Source organism: Netta rufina (genome assembly GCF_964035555.1).
Source record: "Netta rufina genome assembly, chromosome: 3".
NCBI lineage: Eukaryota > Metazoa > Chordata > Aves > Anseriformes > Anatidae > Netta > Netta rufina.
In genome coordinates, this window is record NC_140125.1 from 28,864,847 (window position 1) to 28,880,194 (window position 15,348).

At 34.6% G+C, this 15,348-nt stretch overlaps 1 protein-coding gene across 1 annotated transcript in view; it reads left to right on the plus strand.

The window, feature by feature from the left end:
• FMN2 (formin 2) overlaps nucleotides 1–15,348 on the plus strand; it is a gene marked incomplete at both ends in the record, with an annotated part of 154,537 nt that overhangs the window by 114,982 nt on the left and 24,207 nt on the right. The window contains one exon of the mRNA XM_084284031.1: nucleotides 7,844–7,895. Within this exon, the coding sequence (XP_084140157.1) occupies nucleotides 7,844–7,895 (52 nt within the window). The remainder of the gene's footprint in view (nucleotides 1–7,843; nucleotides 7,896–15,348) is intronic.

A 15,348-nucleotide genomic window follows, 5' to 3' on the forward strand; every position in this document is an offset into this window, starting at 1 on the left:
CAAAACTGTATATGAAATATGATGTATTTTACTTCTTTGCATGTGACATTTAACAACATAATAATGAATAGTCACAAAATGCACATAACTAGAGTATGATAGCATGGTATTTTTTGGAAGTGTTGGAACTGGGTCCCACTTCCTTCAGCTTACAGTAGATGTCATCTTTCAAAGGGTGATAATAACCTATCTCTTTACTGTTGCCTGAGATGGATTAACAGAAGAAACTAACGTAGAGAAAATTCAGATCTTGAAACATGTATTGAGGGCTAGGCAGGACTTGTGCTGAGTTTTGTTGTTCTTATTTATTTGAGGAATCAGGTTCCTCAAGTATAATTGATTGGAATCAATATAAATGTTTGTTTAACTCACAGGTGTTGAAAAAAATGGAAAAAACATAATTAGAAAAATGTCCAGCATGTTAGATGCTCTATTCCCAGTTATCCTCAAGAAACTGAGGCCTGAGTGAAGTATTTATATGTCCTGTTTCATGTATGCATGAAAATTTTAGAAAAATGGGGGAGAAGGGAGTAGGTGTTCTTCCTGCTCACTACCTTCTATGGGTGTTATAGGAAATCCAGAAGGATCTAAGGATCCTTCTGGGTTTCCAGAAGTTCTTTCTTCTTTTTGCAAAGCTTTTTTAGATTTCTCATCTTTGTTTACTATAAATAGAAATTCTCAAAACTATAGCAACGTAGCTGTAACGATTCATCATAAAGGAGTTGTATCTGTCAAAACCAAAAACAAACAGAAGAACACAACAAACAACAACCCACATCCTGGCTTCACTTGAAAGTTACTGGAAAGATCATGCATAATTAATTATAAACAAAGAGTTAATACCCTTATATAAAGGGGGGAGGGGAGGAGAGAAGCAAAAAGATCTAGGAGATAGAGAAGAAGATGAAAGGATTGATTCTTGTCTTCCATCTGAGATTACTCAGATGCATTCCTGTATTCAATTACCTGAGAAGATGTGATATTCCCTTAAGAGAGATCAGGAGATCAGAAGGGATGGCAGTTTCGTGCATCTTCTTACTCATAGCCCTTTGAAACTGGTTCAGTAGAAGTAGCTTAAATTGCAACAGGGTTTGGGGCCAGGTGGTGTCTACAGACAGTAATCGCTGGGTCAAGATCATGGCACAGGCTAAAAGCAAACTGTTCCGGTGGAACGTAAGCTCCAGGTGGGTATTTGAATGCTATTTATAGACCTTGGAGGTCTACTCAGAATCATTTCTGAATCTGAACCAAAGGGTCGACCTGTTTTGTGACTATGTTTATCTGGTAGATTTGCACACAAATTATTTTTTAACTGTTTAAGTCCCTTTTCTCTCATAAAATTTCTGTTATTGCAGGTTATAAGCTTATATTTGCATATTAATATTGCATTTTAAGTTTTTTTCTTTACAAAGCCACTGAGCACCAGTGACATCATCATTTAAAGTTTAATGATCATCTAATCCTTGTTTACAGTCTTGCCAGAAACCCACCTCCTTTTTTGATAGATTCCACCTAAAATGACTAGTTAGCTTTCCCCAGTGCCACTCTTCTCCTCAACCACGTTATGGTTATTAAATTAAACAGGCAAAGAGAACAAACAACAACAAAAATATAAATTTAGTCAAAGAACACTCAGAAGACCAAAGGGGAGAAGAAAAGATTTTTTTGTTGTTGTTGTTGCCTACTTTAAGAGCTTTGCACTCACCATGTGTCTTTATTGTTTTTTGATAGTTAATATTGTCAAGATGTTTCAAAACAAGCATTGAACAATGTGCTTATTTCCAGACCAAATAAAATAGTTGTGTTATTTAAGTGTGTTCTGAGGGATATCTAAAAACTGCATGTACCACAAAAAAAAAAAAAAGGAGGAACTCTCCTAGAAGCTTTGGCAGAGGTCCTGCGGACTTGAACCTTAGACCCTAATAATACAAGAGTGACTACATGCTTTGTTCATGCAACATCTTATCACTCTCCTCTCCTACTCACATGTTTGAGATAATCTGCAGAAGGTTTCCTCATAGCCTCAGATAGGCGTTTCAAGTCCTCAGATCCCAATGGAGTAGGTCAGCAGCATGTTTTAAGAAAGTCTATCCCTCAACTTTGTATTTATTTATTTTTTTGGTCTGTTTGGCCCTTACTGTTTTTTTGTTGTTGTTTTTATTTTTTTATGCAAGGGATGGTTGGGGTTAAGATATTTACTATATTCTGTAATATTTTCAGAACCACATCTAATATTAATTCTGTGGGGGAAAAAAGTTCTTTAAAGATCATGGTAAAACTGCAGAAAAGGTTTGTAAAAGTTTTGAAAACAGAGAGTTTTGTTGTGTTTCTTTTTTTCAGTAAAAATAATTTCTAAGAATTCCACTGCTTTTAAAATGTACGTAGTGCAAGGCAGAATACTCCCTTTTTAAAGCAGTAGTTTCAAGTCTTTGACCTCTCCATTAGTCTTAGTGCAGATATTTCCTAAAATTTTTAAGTCCATTGGAAGAGGTGATAAAGAATGGAATGTTGCACTTCCAAATAAGAAATTGCAAGAACTGATAACAGGGAAAATAGAACTTATATCCAATGCCTGTACAGCACATAATCATATACATACAGAAAATCAGATATTTTTAATATATTAGATATTATTTTGTTTTTGACAACAGCTTTAATGCAGAAAGTACAATGATTACATTTAGAAGAGACTGATATAAAAAGTTCATTGGACTGAAAATGAGAATATACTTGGCAGCATTCTTAGTTCAGAGAGTGGCTTGATTCCTAAAAAGGTTTTAGCATAATATGTCTGAAATGTCAGTTGTCGTGATCAGAAGGGACAATTCATGGTCAAAAATAACTTCTATATCCTTACCTTTGAACCCCTCTCAATTTCATTTAATCATCTAGGCTTCTAAAAAAATAAATAACAACAAAAACAAATCACGCACACAAAATTTTCACCTACCAGTGAACAATACTGTTCTGCTAAACACTGTAATTTTCTAGAATGCCTGTGTTTCATTCTTTCATTTGGTTTTGTATAACATTTCGGGTTTTCTTAACTGTGTAGATCACTTTGGTATGACTGTTCATATACATGCCTTTGCAGAAGTTTGTATGTAACTTTGCAGGACTGGAATATAGAAGAATTGGAAGAGCAAACACAATAATGGTGTGTTAACATTCTAGACTGTATCTATGCTGATGATGACACCTTTTATACGTTAAATTAATTAGACATCACTTGTGAGGCTTTGTGGGAAATAGCATTTTGATTGCATTAAAGCAACCTTTATGTCCCGGTTATTAAACATCAAACAATAGATTTAAGCAAATACAAAAGTAACGCTACAAATTAGAATATCTGATGTAAATTTTGATGAAATGCATATAACCTGTAGTTAGATGAATAGTCTGGGATATAGTGCAAGCCTCACGCTTGGAAGGAATGATATAGGGAGGAAGGAATGTACTTGAATTTTGACCAAATATATGAAGTATTTAGGAAGTACAGAGCTTGCAGTAAATGGGGACAAACATGAAATAGTATGAAGATATCTTAACAGAAAAAGCAGGCAAACAGTAGAACATTGTCCCATAAGAAGACGTTAAGAGATGCTTTCAAAAGAAAAAGTGAGAAAGGAGTAAGTTAATTTAGTATATGTCATGAATATAAAAGGCATCTTCTCTTCCTTGTTCTATGAGAGGTCATTTTCACTCTAAAGTGTTCCCTTTTCAATAATGCAATGTTTGTCAATATGACCTGAGGTTATTTTTCAATTAAGTAGATTTTACAGGATATATATGCTTTCAGGATTATGAGAGCTGCATATAAAGACCTACAATGTGTTGAATGTATGTAGGCAGAGTTACAAATCTAAGTATTACCTTTTGTTCCCCTCTGCATTATGTGAAATACTAACTGGACTAATACTTCCGGGTGTGATATAGATTTTATAGGTATTTATTAGATTTGAAACAATATATTTGGAGGCAGTTCAGAAAATTAGTGTCAAGGATCAAGAACACTAATTTCAGTGCAGGGGGTTGAGGAAAAGATGTTGAGTCAATAAAATATGGAATATTTTTAGTTGGCAAAAAATACTGACCCATGAATGGGAACCTCTGCATCTGTCATAAGGGCCTGCAAAAAGTTCCTGATGTGATCAGTAGAAGTATATATATTTTTATATATAAACGTATACAAAATCAGATGAGACTACAAGACCTCTTTTAATATTTTTCAAAGAAAAGCTGTAAGACTTTCTGAAGTTTTCTGAAGAAGTCTTGCTTCTTCAGGACAAAGAGAGAGGGGGGGAATTTCAGTGGCTGAGCTGCGCACCCTGATGTGCTCAGCTGCCACAGTACCCTTGAAGATGACAGATTTTCCTGCACCAGCTATTGTCATGGTAGGTTCACTGTGAAATGGGTAGGGATTTTCTCCTTTTTGCTTCACCTGTTGGAGAAGTTCTCATCTGTGAAAGGAAACAGACTTCTCTTCCAACACTCCTCTCCCCACATGGCTGCCTTTCAGCTTGTATTTAGCACTTAATTGATATAGGCTGCTAAGAAAGAATGACAAGAAAGTGCCTTTCAGGCACTCTGTTTACCAGTTGTGATGTACTGCTTTGGAGGAAGAAGTGACAGTAAAGATGCATTATATTCAATGAAATGGAAAAGTCTAATGCAGTATGGGGAATCTTCGGCTGAATCTGTCATAGCTGTAACATTCAGAAATACCTGGAGCTTTTGAGGAAAAACTATATTAAAAACATTACTCCCTTGTTGAAACAGAAAAAATGGTTTGAAAATAATTTACCAAAGGAGCAATTAGTATGACAAAATACCAGCAACCACTAATATTAGGTGATCATGTCAGTGGCCAATTTCAGAACTTAGCAGACTCTCTAGCTACTTCAGAAATCTAGTAGTTATTCCAGTGTACGCATATGACAATAAAACTTTTGTTGTTTTGATAACCAACAAGGGAAGAAAGCATCCTGTTAAATCTCAGTGAATGTCTTTGACTAGCTATTGTCCACGGCTTTCAGTTGTTTACACTAGTACAGAAGTAGTAATTTAAATGTTTGCTTTGGACTGCGACAGATCCTTGAGTGTGTGTACCATGTTTTCTTCTCTTCCACTGGTGTCAACTGTCATCTTGTTGGAGCAGAAACATTTAAATACTGTTCTTTAACTTTCTTTTTCATCTTGAAAAACAAGAAAGCAAATGGATTGCAAGTCTGATTCACACCTGAATAATGTCCTTTTGATAACATTAAAAAGATTTAGAGGTGTCATGTCATCACATGTTTGGAACAGACTACAACAGAATTCTCTTAGAGAAAACTCTTTCCTTGCAAGACTGTTAATGCTAAGAGGTGATCTGATGCAGAATGAAATCTCGGGGGGTATAGTAACTGCCTTATGCATATGTGCTTATTAGCTTAAAAACAAACAAAAACTATTACATACACCTGAATAATTCAGGAATTTTCAAGATTCTTTGTGTAGTACCCATTCTATAGGAAATGATTAAAAGTACAGATACATGCTTCTAAATTAGAATGGAAGAAAAAAAAAGTTGTTGCAGCATGGAAACATTCTAACACACTGATAAGCCTTGTACAATTTGTACTTGCACTCTTCGAAAAAAATAATAATTATAAAATATTTGCTCTATTGCTTTTTTAGGTAAGTAATTGTTTATAAGCATGCGTATAATGGTTGGGATGATGAAAAAGCCAAAACTAGACAGTTCAGATGTTGTGTCCAATCAATCCTGTAAGATTATAAAAAGGGTTCTATCCAGCAGATATAAGTACGAAAAGACTATCCTAAGCTGGAACATGCTAGCCTCCATTTACAAGCATTGTTTAACTGAGAGGATTTCAAATTACATGTTTCAGTAACAGCACTGCTTATTTTAGAAACTGTATCTGAAGGTACATTAGTAAAAGTGTTAATGTAAAATTATATATTCTCCCTTCATCCAAGGAGTCTGTGTGGAGTTTCTTCTCTCTTGCACCATATGGTTCTACAACAAATCATACCTTGACTTTCAGGATTGAAGTAAAAAATCTGTCAAAGCTGCCAGGTTTCACCTGGTTTCATATCCAAAGCAAGACAAGGCTTTCAAGCAAAACTATAAGTCAGCCCAGATTCACTCAACACTGGGCCCAGGTTCACTCAGAAGGGTTTTGAGCCCTCAGAAACCTTTTGAAGAATCTGGGCCGAGTTTCAAGTCAGTAATGAAACCCGTAATCAGGCAGGCTTCACGTTCTTTTGAGTTTCCTTGAGAACATTTACCCAGTACTCCCTCAAGTTTCCTGTGGTTTGCTGGGATTTCTTTTTCACTTCAAACAAAACAACGATGGAGCCTTAGTCTTCAAATAACAATTGCTAGATACAAAGTTTGCTGCTGTGGGTAAAATGAGCACTGCTCACCCACCTCAGCAGATTACATTACTACTATTAAAAAGCATTTGCAGCATCAGACATAATTCGGATCCTTGTTCCGGCTTTGGGGGGGAGTGGAAGGGCGGAATGGGAAACTGCACTTGTGTAACTTTGCTACAGATTTCACATGTCTGTGTGCAAGTGTGTGTTTGTAAAGTGCTGCTGATAGAAACATCATAATAGAAAAAATAGTGATTATTTTTGTACCCTAAAAATCCCATTCTTATTTTTGTCAAATTTAAAATCTATATTTACTATTTTTGATTTCCTACCGCATTGTTGATGTGGTGCATCAACAAAGTAGAAAAATATTTTTTATTGTTGTAAAGCAATGTAGGGAATGAGAAATAGCTTTAAAGTTTATGCTTCTTTTTTAGTTTTCTCTTTGAATTCTGTACTATTGATATTTATTTGTCTTCAGGACACTTCAGATCCTCTTCATGCCCCCAAACCCAATGACTCTCTTGAATTCTAAAATTCTTCTTGCAAATTAAAAACTTAGTATTCCAGCAGACATGAAAAGGGAATAAAGTTCCAGACTACAAAGATTTTGGCTAAAACATGCAGCTCTTAAATGGATTTAAATTGTGATAACTGAATAACTGTATAAATTTGATCTAAGTACACTTGCACAGATTGATATTGTACTATTGCTTTGCATGTTGTTGATACTTAGGTTAATATGCATGTTCTTGTAGATTTTGCATATTAGTGTTTCTAAGTGAACTGAACTTGGTATGTAGTGCAGAATGAGAGAAGAAGTGAGAAACTGATTTTTCACTAGTGTGGCAATGACAGCTTGCTGGTTTTGACTTTTCTTCACATAATGGCAATGCAATAATTTCCTTTGTATAGAAAGTAATGTTTTTGATATGGGCCTACTATGGTGCTAGTACTTCACTAATTGATGTAATTTATTCTTGTTTAGGAATTCCTAGTTCATAAACTAACTAGCTATGTGAAGGGGAAGGGGAGGGAGAAGACAATTTTTATCTATCAAGTAACTTACAGAAAAGCTATGAAATCAAATGCTTTGTGCTTTTCCTCCCTCTTGATAGACAAGTTCCCATATTTTTTGTTTCAGAGTCATACTTTAAGAATTGCTTTAAAGTCACTTTCATGACTTTATATTGTTTATATTACTGCAAGATTTAAACAACAACAACAAAAAACACAGCACTTGTTTTGAGGGTTTTTAGGAGTGTGTGTATTTTTCTAGGGATATCTAGGGATATCAGACTTCATGTAGCTTTTTCAGAATTGTTATACTTGAGTGTATCTTCAGCTTGTTTTTATAAAATAAAGAATAAAAGACTTATGAATTTTACAGTGAACATTATTTAAAAAAATAAATAATCTTTATCTTTCACTTTAATTCTTTGCCTGTATTTTTTTACAGCTAAATTAGACCAAGAAAATGAAGAGAAGTCACTAACAGAAGCACATAAAAGGTAAGAAAGAACAACGTGCTAAACTCCTTGTCTGAAGGAAGTGGGTTTTTTTAGAAGCTGCTGTTTTGAAATCCAATGTTATATTTTTCAATAGTGGAAGAAATGCACTTGGAAAATGAAGTTATATTTATTGTCAATTTCAACTTGATGAACAGGAAAAAAAAAAAAAGGTATATAGATGTGCAGTCTACCTTTAAAAAACTAGTGCAAGACACTTGCCTTTAAGGTATAAAAGGCATATACCTTATGTAAAAACAAACTTAGAATATGGCATTCACTCTGAAAGGAAACTGTTCCTTCCATGCCAGAATCATAGTGATTTGACAGAAATAGCATTCCCCAGACAGCTAATGTTCATTAGGTACAACTTCCTGAACTTATAAAATGTGGAATGGAAATCTGTTTTTTTAATATGCTAATGATATGTATAATTGAATGTGACTTCCTTTGTAGTATTGCTAATAGATATTCAGATAGTTTTTGTGGCAAAAAGTGAAATACTTCATTAAATTTCATTACAGATGTGTACAGTTGAGAGTTTTCAAAATTGTGAACTTCATTGCATTGCACAACTTGTGTTTTCTTCTAATTTCTGGCAGTGTTCTCCAGAAGCAGTGTCTAAATAGGACACACTTTTATCTGTCCCTGCAGAAGACTGAAATATGACACACACCGTTTCTAGTCCAGATTTGGTGAAACTGTATTAGTCTGTATTAGTTTTCTGTTCACTAAGAATAGCATCTTCCTTTTGTATTAACTACAACTGCCACTGAATATATGCTGATGAATACAGCTGTATTCATTAATTCATGTACAGTAAAATATGCCACTATCAATGATTCTAGTTATGATTTGTTAGCCATCCTATGGCCCTGATGTCCTGATTTGTTACTTTCTACAATGTCACGTTATGGGTGACTACTTTCCTGGTACAGCACCAATACCAGTAGTTTCTGTCTATACCCATGGGCCATGTAATAAAGACGGTACCTGAAAAGGTGGATGTTTCTGTCATCAGAAGCTCCCTCCTTACTTGAAAGGTCATTGAGTGGTATATCAATGATGTGGGATCCTGATGGAAAAAAATGGAACAAAGGGAGTATTGCTTTGGCTCAGTATTGTACCTCTTGCTCAAGTATTTGAAAGGCATTCCTGAAACTGCTGAAGCTTGTTTAACTGCTGAATTACATGATTCTTACTCTTAAAAATTTCCTTTACAATAAAACTTTGAGGGAAGAAACTTAGTAGAAGAGAGATTTTTGATTTCTGACTGCTCTGCTGAGGAAACTTTCTCCTGTGGAATATGGATTAGACTGTATGTGCAATGCTGACAGATTCCTAAGGGCAAGAGGGATCTGAAATCTGTTTGGAAAACTTGTGACTTGTCATTGTCGAATTCTCCAGTCTTGTTTTTTATTTTTTATTTTTTTATTTTTTATTTTTCTCCTGACTGAAACCATGATATCAACATATTCCTTTCATTATAGCTAGGATATACGGTATACGGTAAGGGAGAAGAAAGAAAACTGCTCCTTGGACCCTCAGTCAGCTTGGCCTACTCCATCCTACTTGTCTTAACTCTTTCTCCTCCCCTCTGCTGATGAGTGCAGCATCTCCTTTGCACAGTATTTTGTCCAAGAAGGAAATTCTAGTTCATTGGTGACATCACATGCAAAAGTTCTTATAGAACACATGAGGAAATACACTGGGACCTAAAACAAAAAATCTAGGGTCAATTTTTTTTTTACTGTTATGTAAACTACATTTCTCTTTATTCCTTCCACCCACACACTGTAATTCTTAATCAAATTTGTGGTATTTGTTAAAATACTGAAGACAAGTTCTTGGTGTAGTTTTGGTATTATGTGTATTTATTGCATCAAGATCTTTAAAGGGTCTTAAAAATAAAATACTTGGGTTCTTTTTTTTTTTTTTTTTTTTTTTTTTGGCAGGGAGTGAAAGAGAAGGTGAAAGCTTAAAAAGCTAAATGAAAGATTAGTTACATTTGGCTAATCATAGATAGAACAGCAGTGCATAGGATGACCAGACAAGCAAGTGGTGCAAGGAAAAGTGATGGATTAGATGGAGCAAAATTAATGTGATTAATGTGTTTGGATTTTACTTTTTGAAGTGGATAACTTCAGCTCACATGTAAGTTCAGGTCTGCCCCAAAATAACATTTCTTTAGCTTTTAGTAAGAGCTACAAATTTTCTTTCTTTTAGCTTGGGCACAGAATATTAAAGCTCATATCTCCATTAAAAGCACAGAAGTCTAAAAGAACAGCTCTTGTAGCAGTAACAACCAAAATGTTTCTAAAATGAATAATGATTTGGGGAAAATGCAGCAATGTGTATTTTAGAAAAGCTCAATTGTGCAATAGATGAGCTGAAATGGAAAGTTAATCTTCCACACAAAATAAAGACAAAGAAAATGGAATGTCTGCTCCAGGGACTCCATGCAGTGTATAGCTGTTCATTTGTCACAAGTGAGAAAATGTTTAATCGGTTTTGAAATGATGTATTCTCTCTTTATTTATCGTGTTTAGTAACTTTAAGAGTGTCAGTATGTAAAGTGTTTATCCAAGGAATGGATTTCTGGCACATGGATAAAATGAAAAGTGAAATGTTTAGCTCGCAATAGGCATATGTTCCAAGATCTCTCTGAGTAAGTATCCTGAGATGAGAAGAAAGCACACAGGTCTGTGTTTATCTAGCTTACGCAGGCAGACAATGAAGGCTCCAGCCTGGTATTAACACTGAAGTGACATGGAATGTCTTCACCAAACCCCAAACAATTACATCATTCTGTTAACAATATTGATAAAGTGCAATAAAAAAGAACCTGGCACTTTCCAATTAGATCCTCATTGCTAAATACTTGAGAAACTGTCAAATACATGACAAGTTAGAGTAAAAAAAAAAAATAAAATAAAATAATGAAAAAACACTGGGGAGGGAGGAACACGGGGGAAGCAAAAGAGGAGGAGAAGAGGAGAGAAAGAGATGATTCTGTATTTTAGGAGCCTCTCCCCCCTTTTTTTCCTATTTGAAATCTTTCTAGATTGTGTCTTATGCACCAAGATGCATAGCTATGTGCTCAATTCACACAGCTGGAAATAATGTAACTGACACTTAAAAAAAAATTATAACTAAAAATGAGATTTGAAAATTGGGAAATACAACACCAAATAACAAATATGTTCTGTGTTTTCTATATTTTCATTTTTTGTACATTTTCTACATTTTTATATATTTTCTGTATATCTTCCATATTTTCATTTACTTAGCTTTAAATGCCTTTAATCTTTAAGAAAGATATTTCCTTTAAGCAGGGAGAAAAAAAATTAGAATCACTAGAATCATTAGATACGAACAATTATCGTTTATTATCAATTGTAGAAGGAGATAGTTTGATCCATAGTATCTACAGCAAATAGAAACCAAGATTGCATCAAAGTTATTGTCAAATGTTGTATGATAGCTGATGTCTTGTTTACCATGCTAGGGTAACAGGCAAATGCATCAGAAGGAAAAACCATTTTGCTGGTTTACAGTCTGAAATAAGCTAGTTGCTTCTCTTCTTGCACTTGGTTCCTGAAGAAACAACAGCTAAGCGATCAGACCAATATTATCAGAAACAGCATTAAATGAAGGAGGTCACTAGTCTCTGCCTTTATGTACCTACTAGTTATGAAGGAATAGCATGTAGCTTTATTACTTTCTTATAATACCTTGCCCAGTATTTAGTTCTGATCTCCTTGGAAAGCTTACAGGTTATGGTCTTTTAATATAACAAAATAAACGCAGACTGGAACACTGATTCTCTTCCACTGAAATAGTTAATTTTTTTGTCCTTCTACCTGCAATGTTATATCTCTTCTTGGAATAAGGCATTTAGAATCATTCACAGATTGAAATGGAGATGGTTGGTTTAGGCCTGAGAAAAATTCAGAAGATCTTCACTTATTCCTGCTATCTGTCACTCAATGAAACATCAGATTCTAAATTTAGAGCAGTAATATCTATTATAGTCTAAATAAGCTTTGGATTTAGCTGAATCCTAATGAACCATAATGAATTCAAATAGAGGGTCTGATTTTTGGCAAGAAAAATCAATTGTTCTGAGAATTGCTCAGTTTTACTCATACTAAGTCCATGTAAGAAGCAATGCATGCTAAGAATCTCTTAAACACTATAGACCCTCTTATGTCTAATATTTTAGGTAGTATGACCCTGAATTAAGTGATAACATAACACCAAGACACAAGTCTGATTTAACTGTGGCTTGATTTGGGGTGAAACTGTTCAGTTGTTTTTTTTTCTGCTCTGATGCAGGAAATGAATGGTAAATACACAGCTATGCTACTTACTATAATGGTTCTGTGTACGTCACTGATTTTAAAAATATCTAAAAATTTATTTTTTTCTGTAAATCTCAGTGCATTCTGATAGCACGTATATATTTTACAAAAAGTCAAACAAAGGACTTACTGCCTTCTGCCATTTGTATCAACTAGGGAATTTCAGATGTGTATGGTTTGGTACAGAATGCTCATCTTCCTCATGTCAGGATATTTTTATTTGGTTTACTTTATAATTTGCTCACATTACTTGCACATTCCAGTGATCTTCAGTCTTGTATGTGCTTCCTGAGTGCTGCCTCTCAGGCACCTCTTCTGTTTTCAGAACTTTTAATAATCCATTTAGTGATGTTTTGCTGCTTTCTTGCTGTAGCAACAAATGACATGAATTTTGAAGAGAAATATTTACCTTTACATTCCCTGGGAAAAAAAAAATTAAAAAAAAAAAAATACTCATGACACGACATTTTTCAGAGACTTCCATTGGCTGTACTGAACATTACATTTGAGGAGGAACAAAGCCTTTACACCTGCTCATGAGCTGACAAGTTGATGACACTTAGAGAAATAGCAGACACTATGGTACAATGGCAATGCTGAAAAGCAACACCTAGAAATGTAGCGCCTGAGTCTGGTAATCCTTTAAAACAGTAAAAGTTCCTCCTGCTTCACTACCCTCCACACAATAGTTTGGATTTTTTCCAAAAGTGAATCGTAAGGTTGAAGTGAAAATTGAGTAAGTGATTGAAAGAAAGTGGTGAAAAGCTCAGAATGGAGGGAGATATTTATAATAGTAACAATAATAATAACAACTCTGCTTTTAACTGAAAGATAAGAGTATGCTGTTGGCCTCCATCTTTCACTGTTCTTTTGCCATTTGTTTTTTGTTGGTTCCTTTCCTGTTATTAGGTCTGTTTTCCTGCTGTGTGGTTCCCAGCATGTGGACTTGAATTCCTCATGGTAATACATTTCAGGCTGGAGGTATACATTAGTTGCATCAGCAAAAAGTAAATATTCAGTGGGTAAAGGAAATATGTATAGAAGCAGCTTACAGACTGTTAAACAGATTGGATCATTCTAGTTTAGTATCCTGTCTCTGACGAAATATCAAGGCCTGTAAATATGCAGTAATGGAAACATAGCCAGCAGTTTAGTTATGTCAAAAAGTTTCTTCTGAAATATGGGTAATTGATCTTTCCCTGATGTTTGTCCTATTCTAAAAATATTTGCTGAATGAGTGCAAGTTCTTAACCATCTGCATGATTGATTTTTTTTGTATGTGTGTGTGTAAGAGCATTATCTTTTCTTTTGATGTTGTTGGGCGTCTTGCTTAAATCATTTTATTGGTTTTAAATTTGTTTCCCTGTAATGGCATTCAATGCTAGTATGAACAAATGGTACTACAGCTTTTAGTAAACTGGCATACGATTTAGAGATCTAATATTCAGCATAGTATACTACTATATGCAGTTTATGTAGAGGACGTACTCTTAGATCTTACCGTAAAAAATAAGAAATTAGTTTATGGTGTAAATACAGTTACACAACTAAGTAACATTGACAATAAAGTTAAGTATCAATGATAACAGTATAGTTTCAATAGTGGGGGTCCATTCATACCAAAATCTAGTGTTATAACATTAAATTCAGTATTAAAAAAAATAATAATGTCACTAATAAAATTTATGAAAAAAAACACCACAGAAATTAAAATCTTTAAATGTAACACATTATTTTCAGCTCTACTCTATTTCCAGCAGGTGGTTTCACTGAGTAGTCTTCAAAAATTTAAGATATTCCTTTTGAGCTGTTACAGCTGAAGTGAGACTTGTGAGAGATTAGCTCCAGTGACTCTCCATTGTGCTTCAGTTTACGATTATGTTCAATAGGTTTTTTCTTTCATTATATGGTCCACCAGAGTTGTTTAGTTAGATTGTTTTTAAGACCTTTATAGTATGGTGTTAGCATTTGCAATGACTGTGACTTAAATGTGGATACCACTTCTGCTTTCACTCTTTTCTCTTCATTTGCCACCAGAGTTGTTGTGTTCCTTGCTGTATTTTAAAATTTACTTTAAGGTTTATTATATTATATTTCTGTTGTCATATACATGCAGTTGGAAAAACTGGACATAAAGGATGTGGTTTAATTAGGTCACAGTTCTATTAACTCATCTGGGAACTGTCCAGTAATAACTTATACAATATAGGTCATTCCTTTCTTAATAATTTCCATCTGATGGAATACTGCCTTCAACCCCTCCACAATACAGTGCTTGCCTCAGTCTGCTGCTGAAACCCCAATGTGCTTCTCATATATGGAGATTAAGTGGCTAGGAAAAAAAGTGTTGTTGCTATTCTTCCTCGATTTGTTCCTCAGCATTGTTGCAGTTTCTTTTTTTTTTTTTTTTTTTTTTTTCCTCCTTTTGAAGAGATGGCTTCCTTAATAAAGCAGATTCAGAAATGCTTTAACAAACCTGATCCCTTCTGCACTGTCTTAAACGAACACTTCTCCTGGGAAATCTTGCACCTGCTTTTTTTCTTAATTGTTGCCTGGAAGACTGTTCTACCTTAATCAGTCTGCTGATGAGGCAAAAGTTTGTTCTCTATCCCAAAGAAAACAGTGCAATGATCACCAGAAATATCATGAAACCCTCGTAATCTTTGGAAGAAGGGATGGGAACAGCTCCTTTGGCCTGAAAAGACTTCCTCATGTCCAGAGGACTATGGTTTATTTAGCTTTGCTTTAATGTGTGAATATCAATGATTCAGATGTCTGGAGCAATAGAGTTACGTAGCATAATCTTTCCATCAACCCCAATGGCTGTCACATTTTCATTGAAACTTGATCCCTGTGGAAAATACTACCTATTTTCTCTCCTCACCTAAACAAAGATACTGTCACTGCTATGAAGAGAGTGTATTGGGATAAGTTAGGAATTCAAAGATAAATGCATAGAATTTTAAAAATGCATGCAAAGACCTTTTCACTTCATCAACCCAGATTTTGAAATGTTTCAACCCCATTTCTTGAGTCTGCTGTGGCTAATCAATTCTTAGTATAGAATACAGTGAAAGTAGCAAAGATACCTC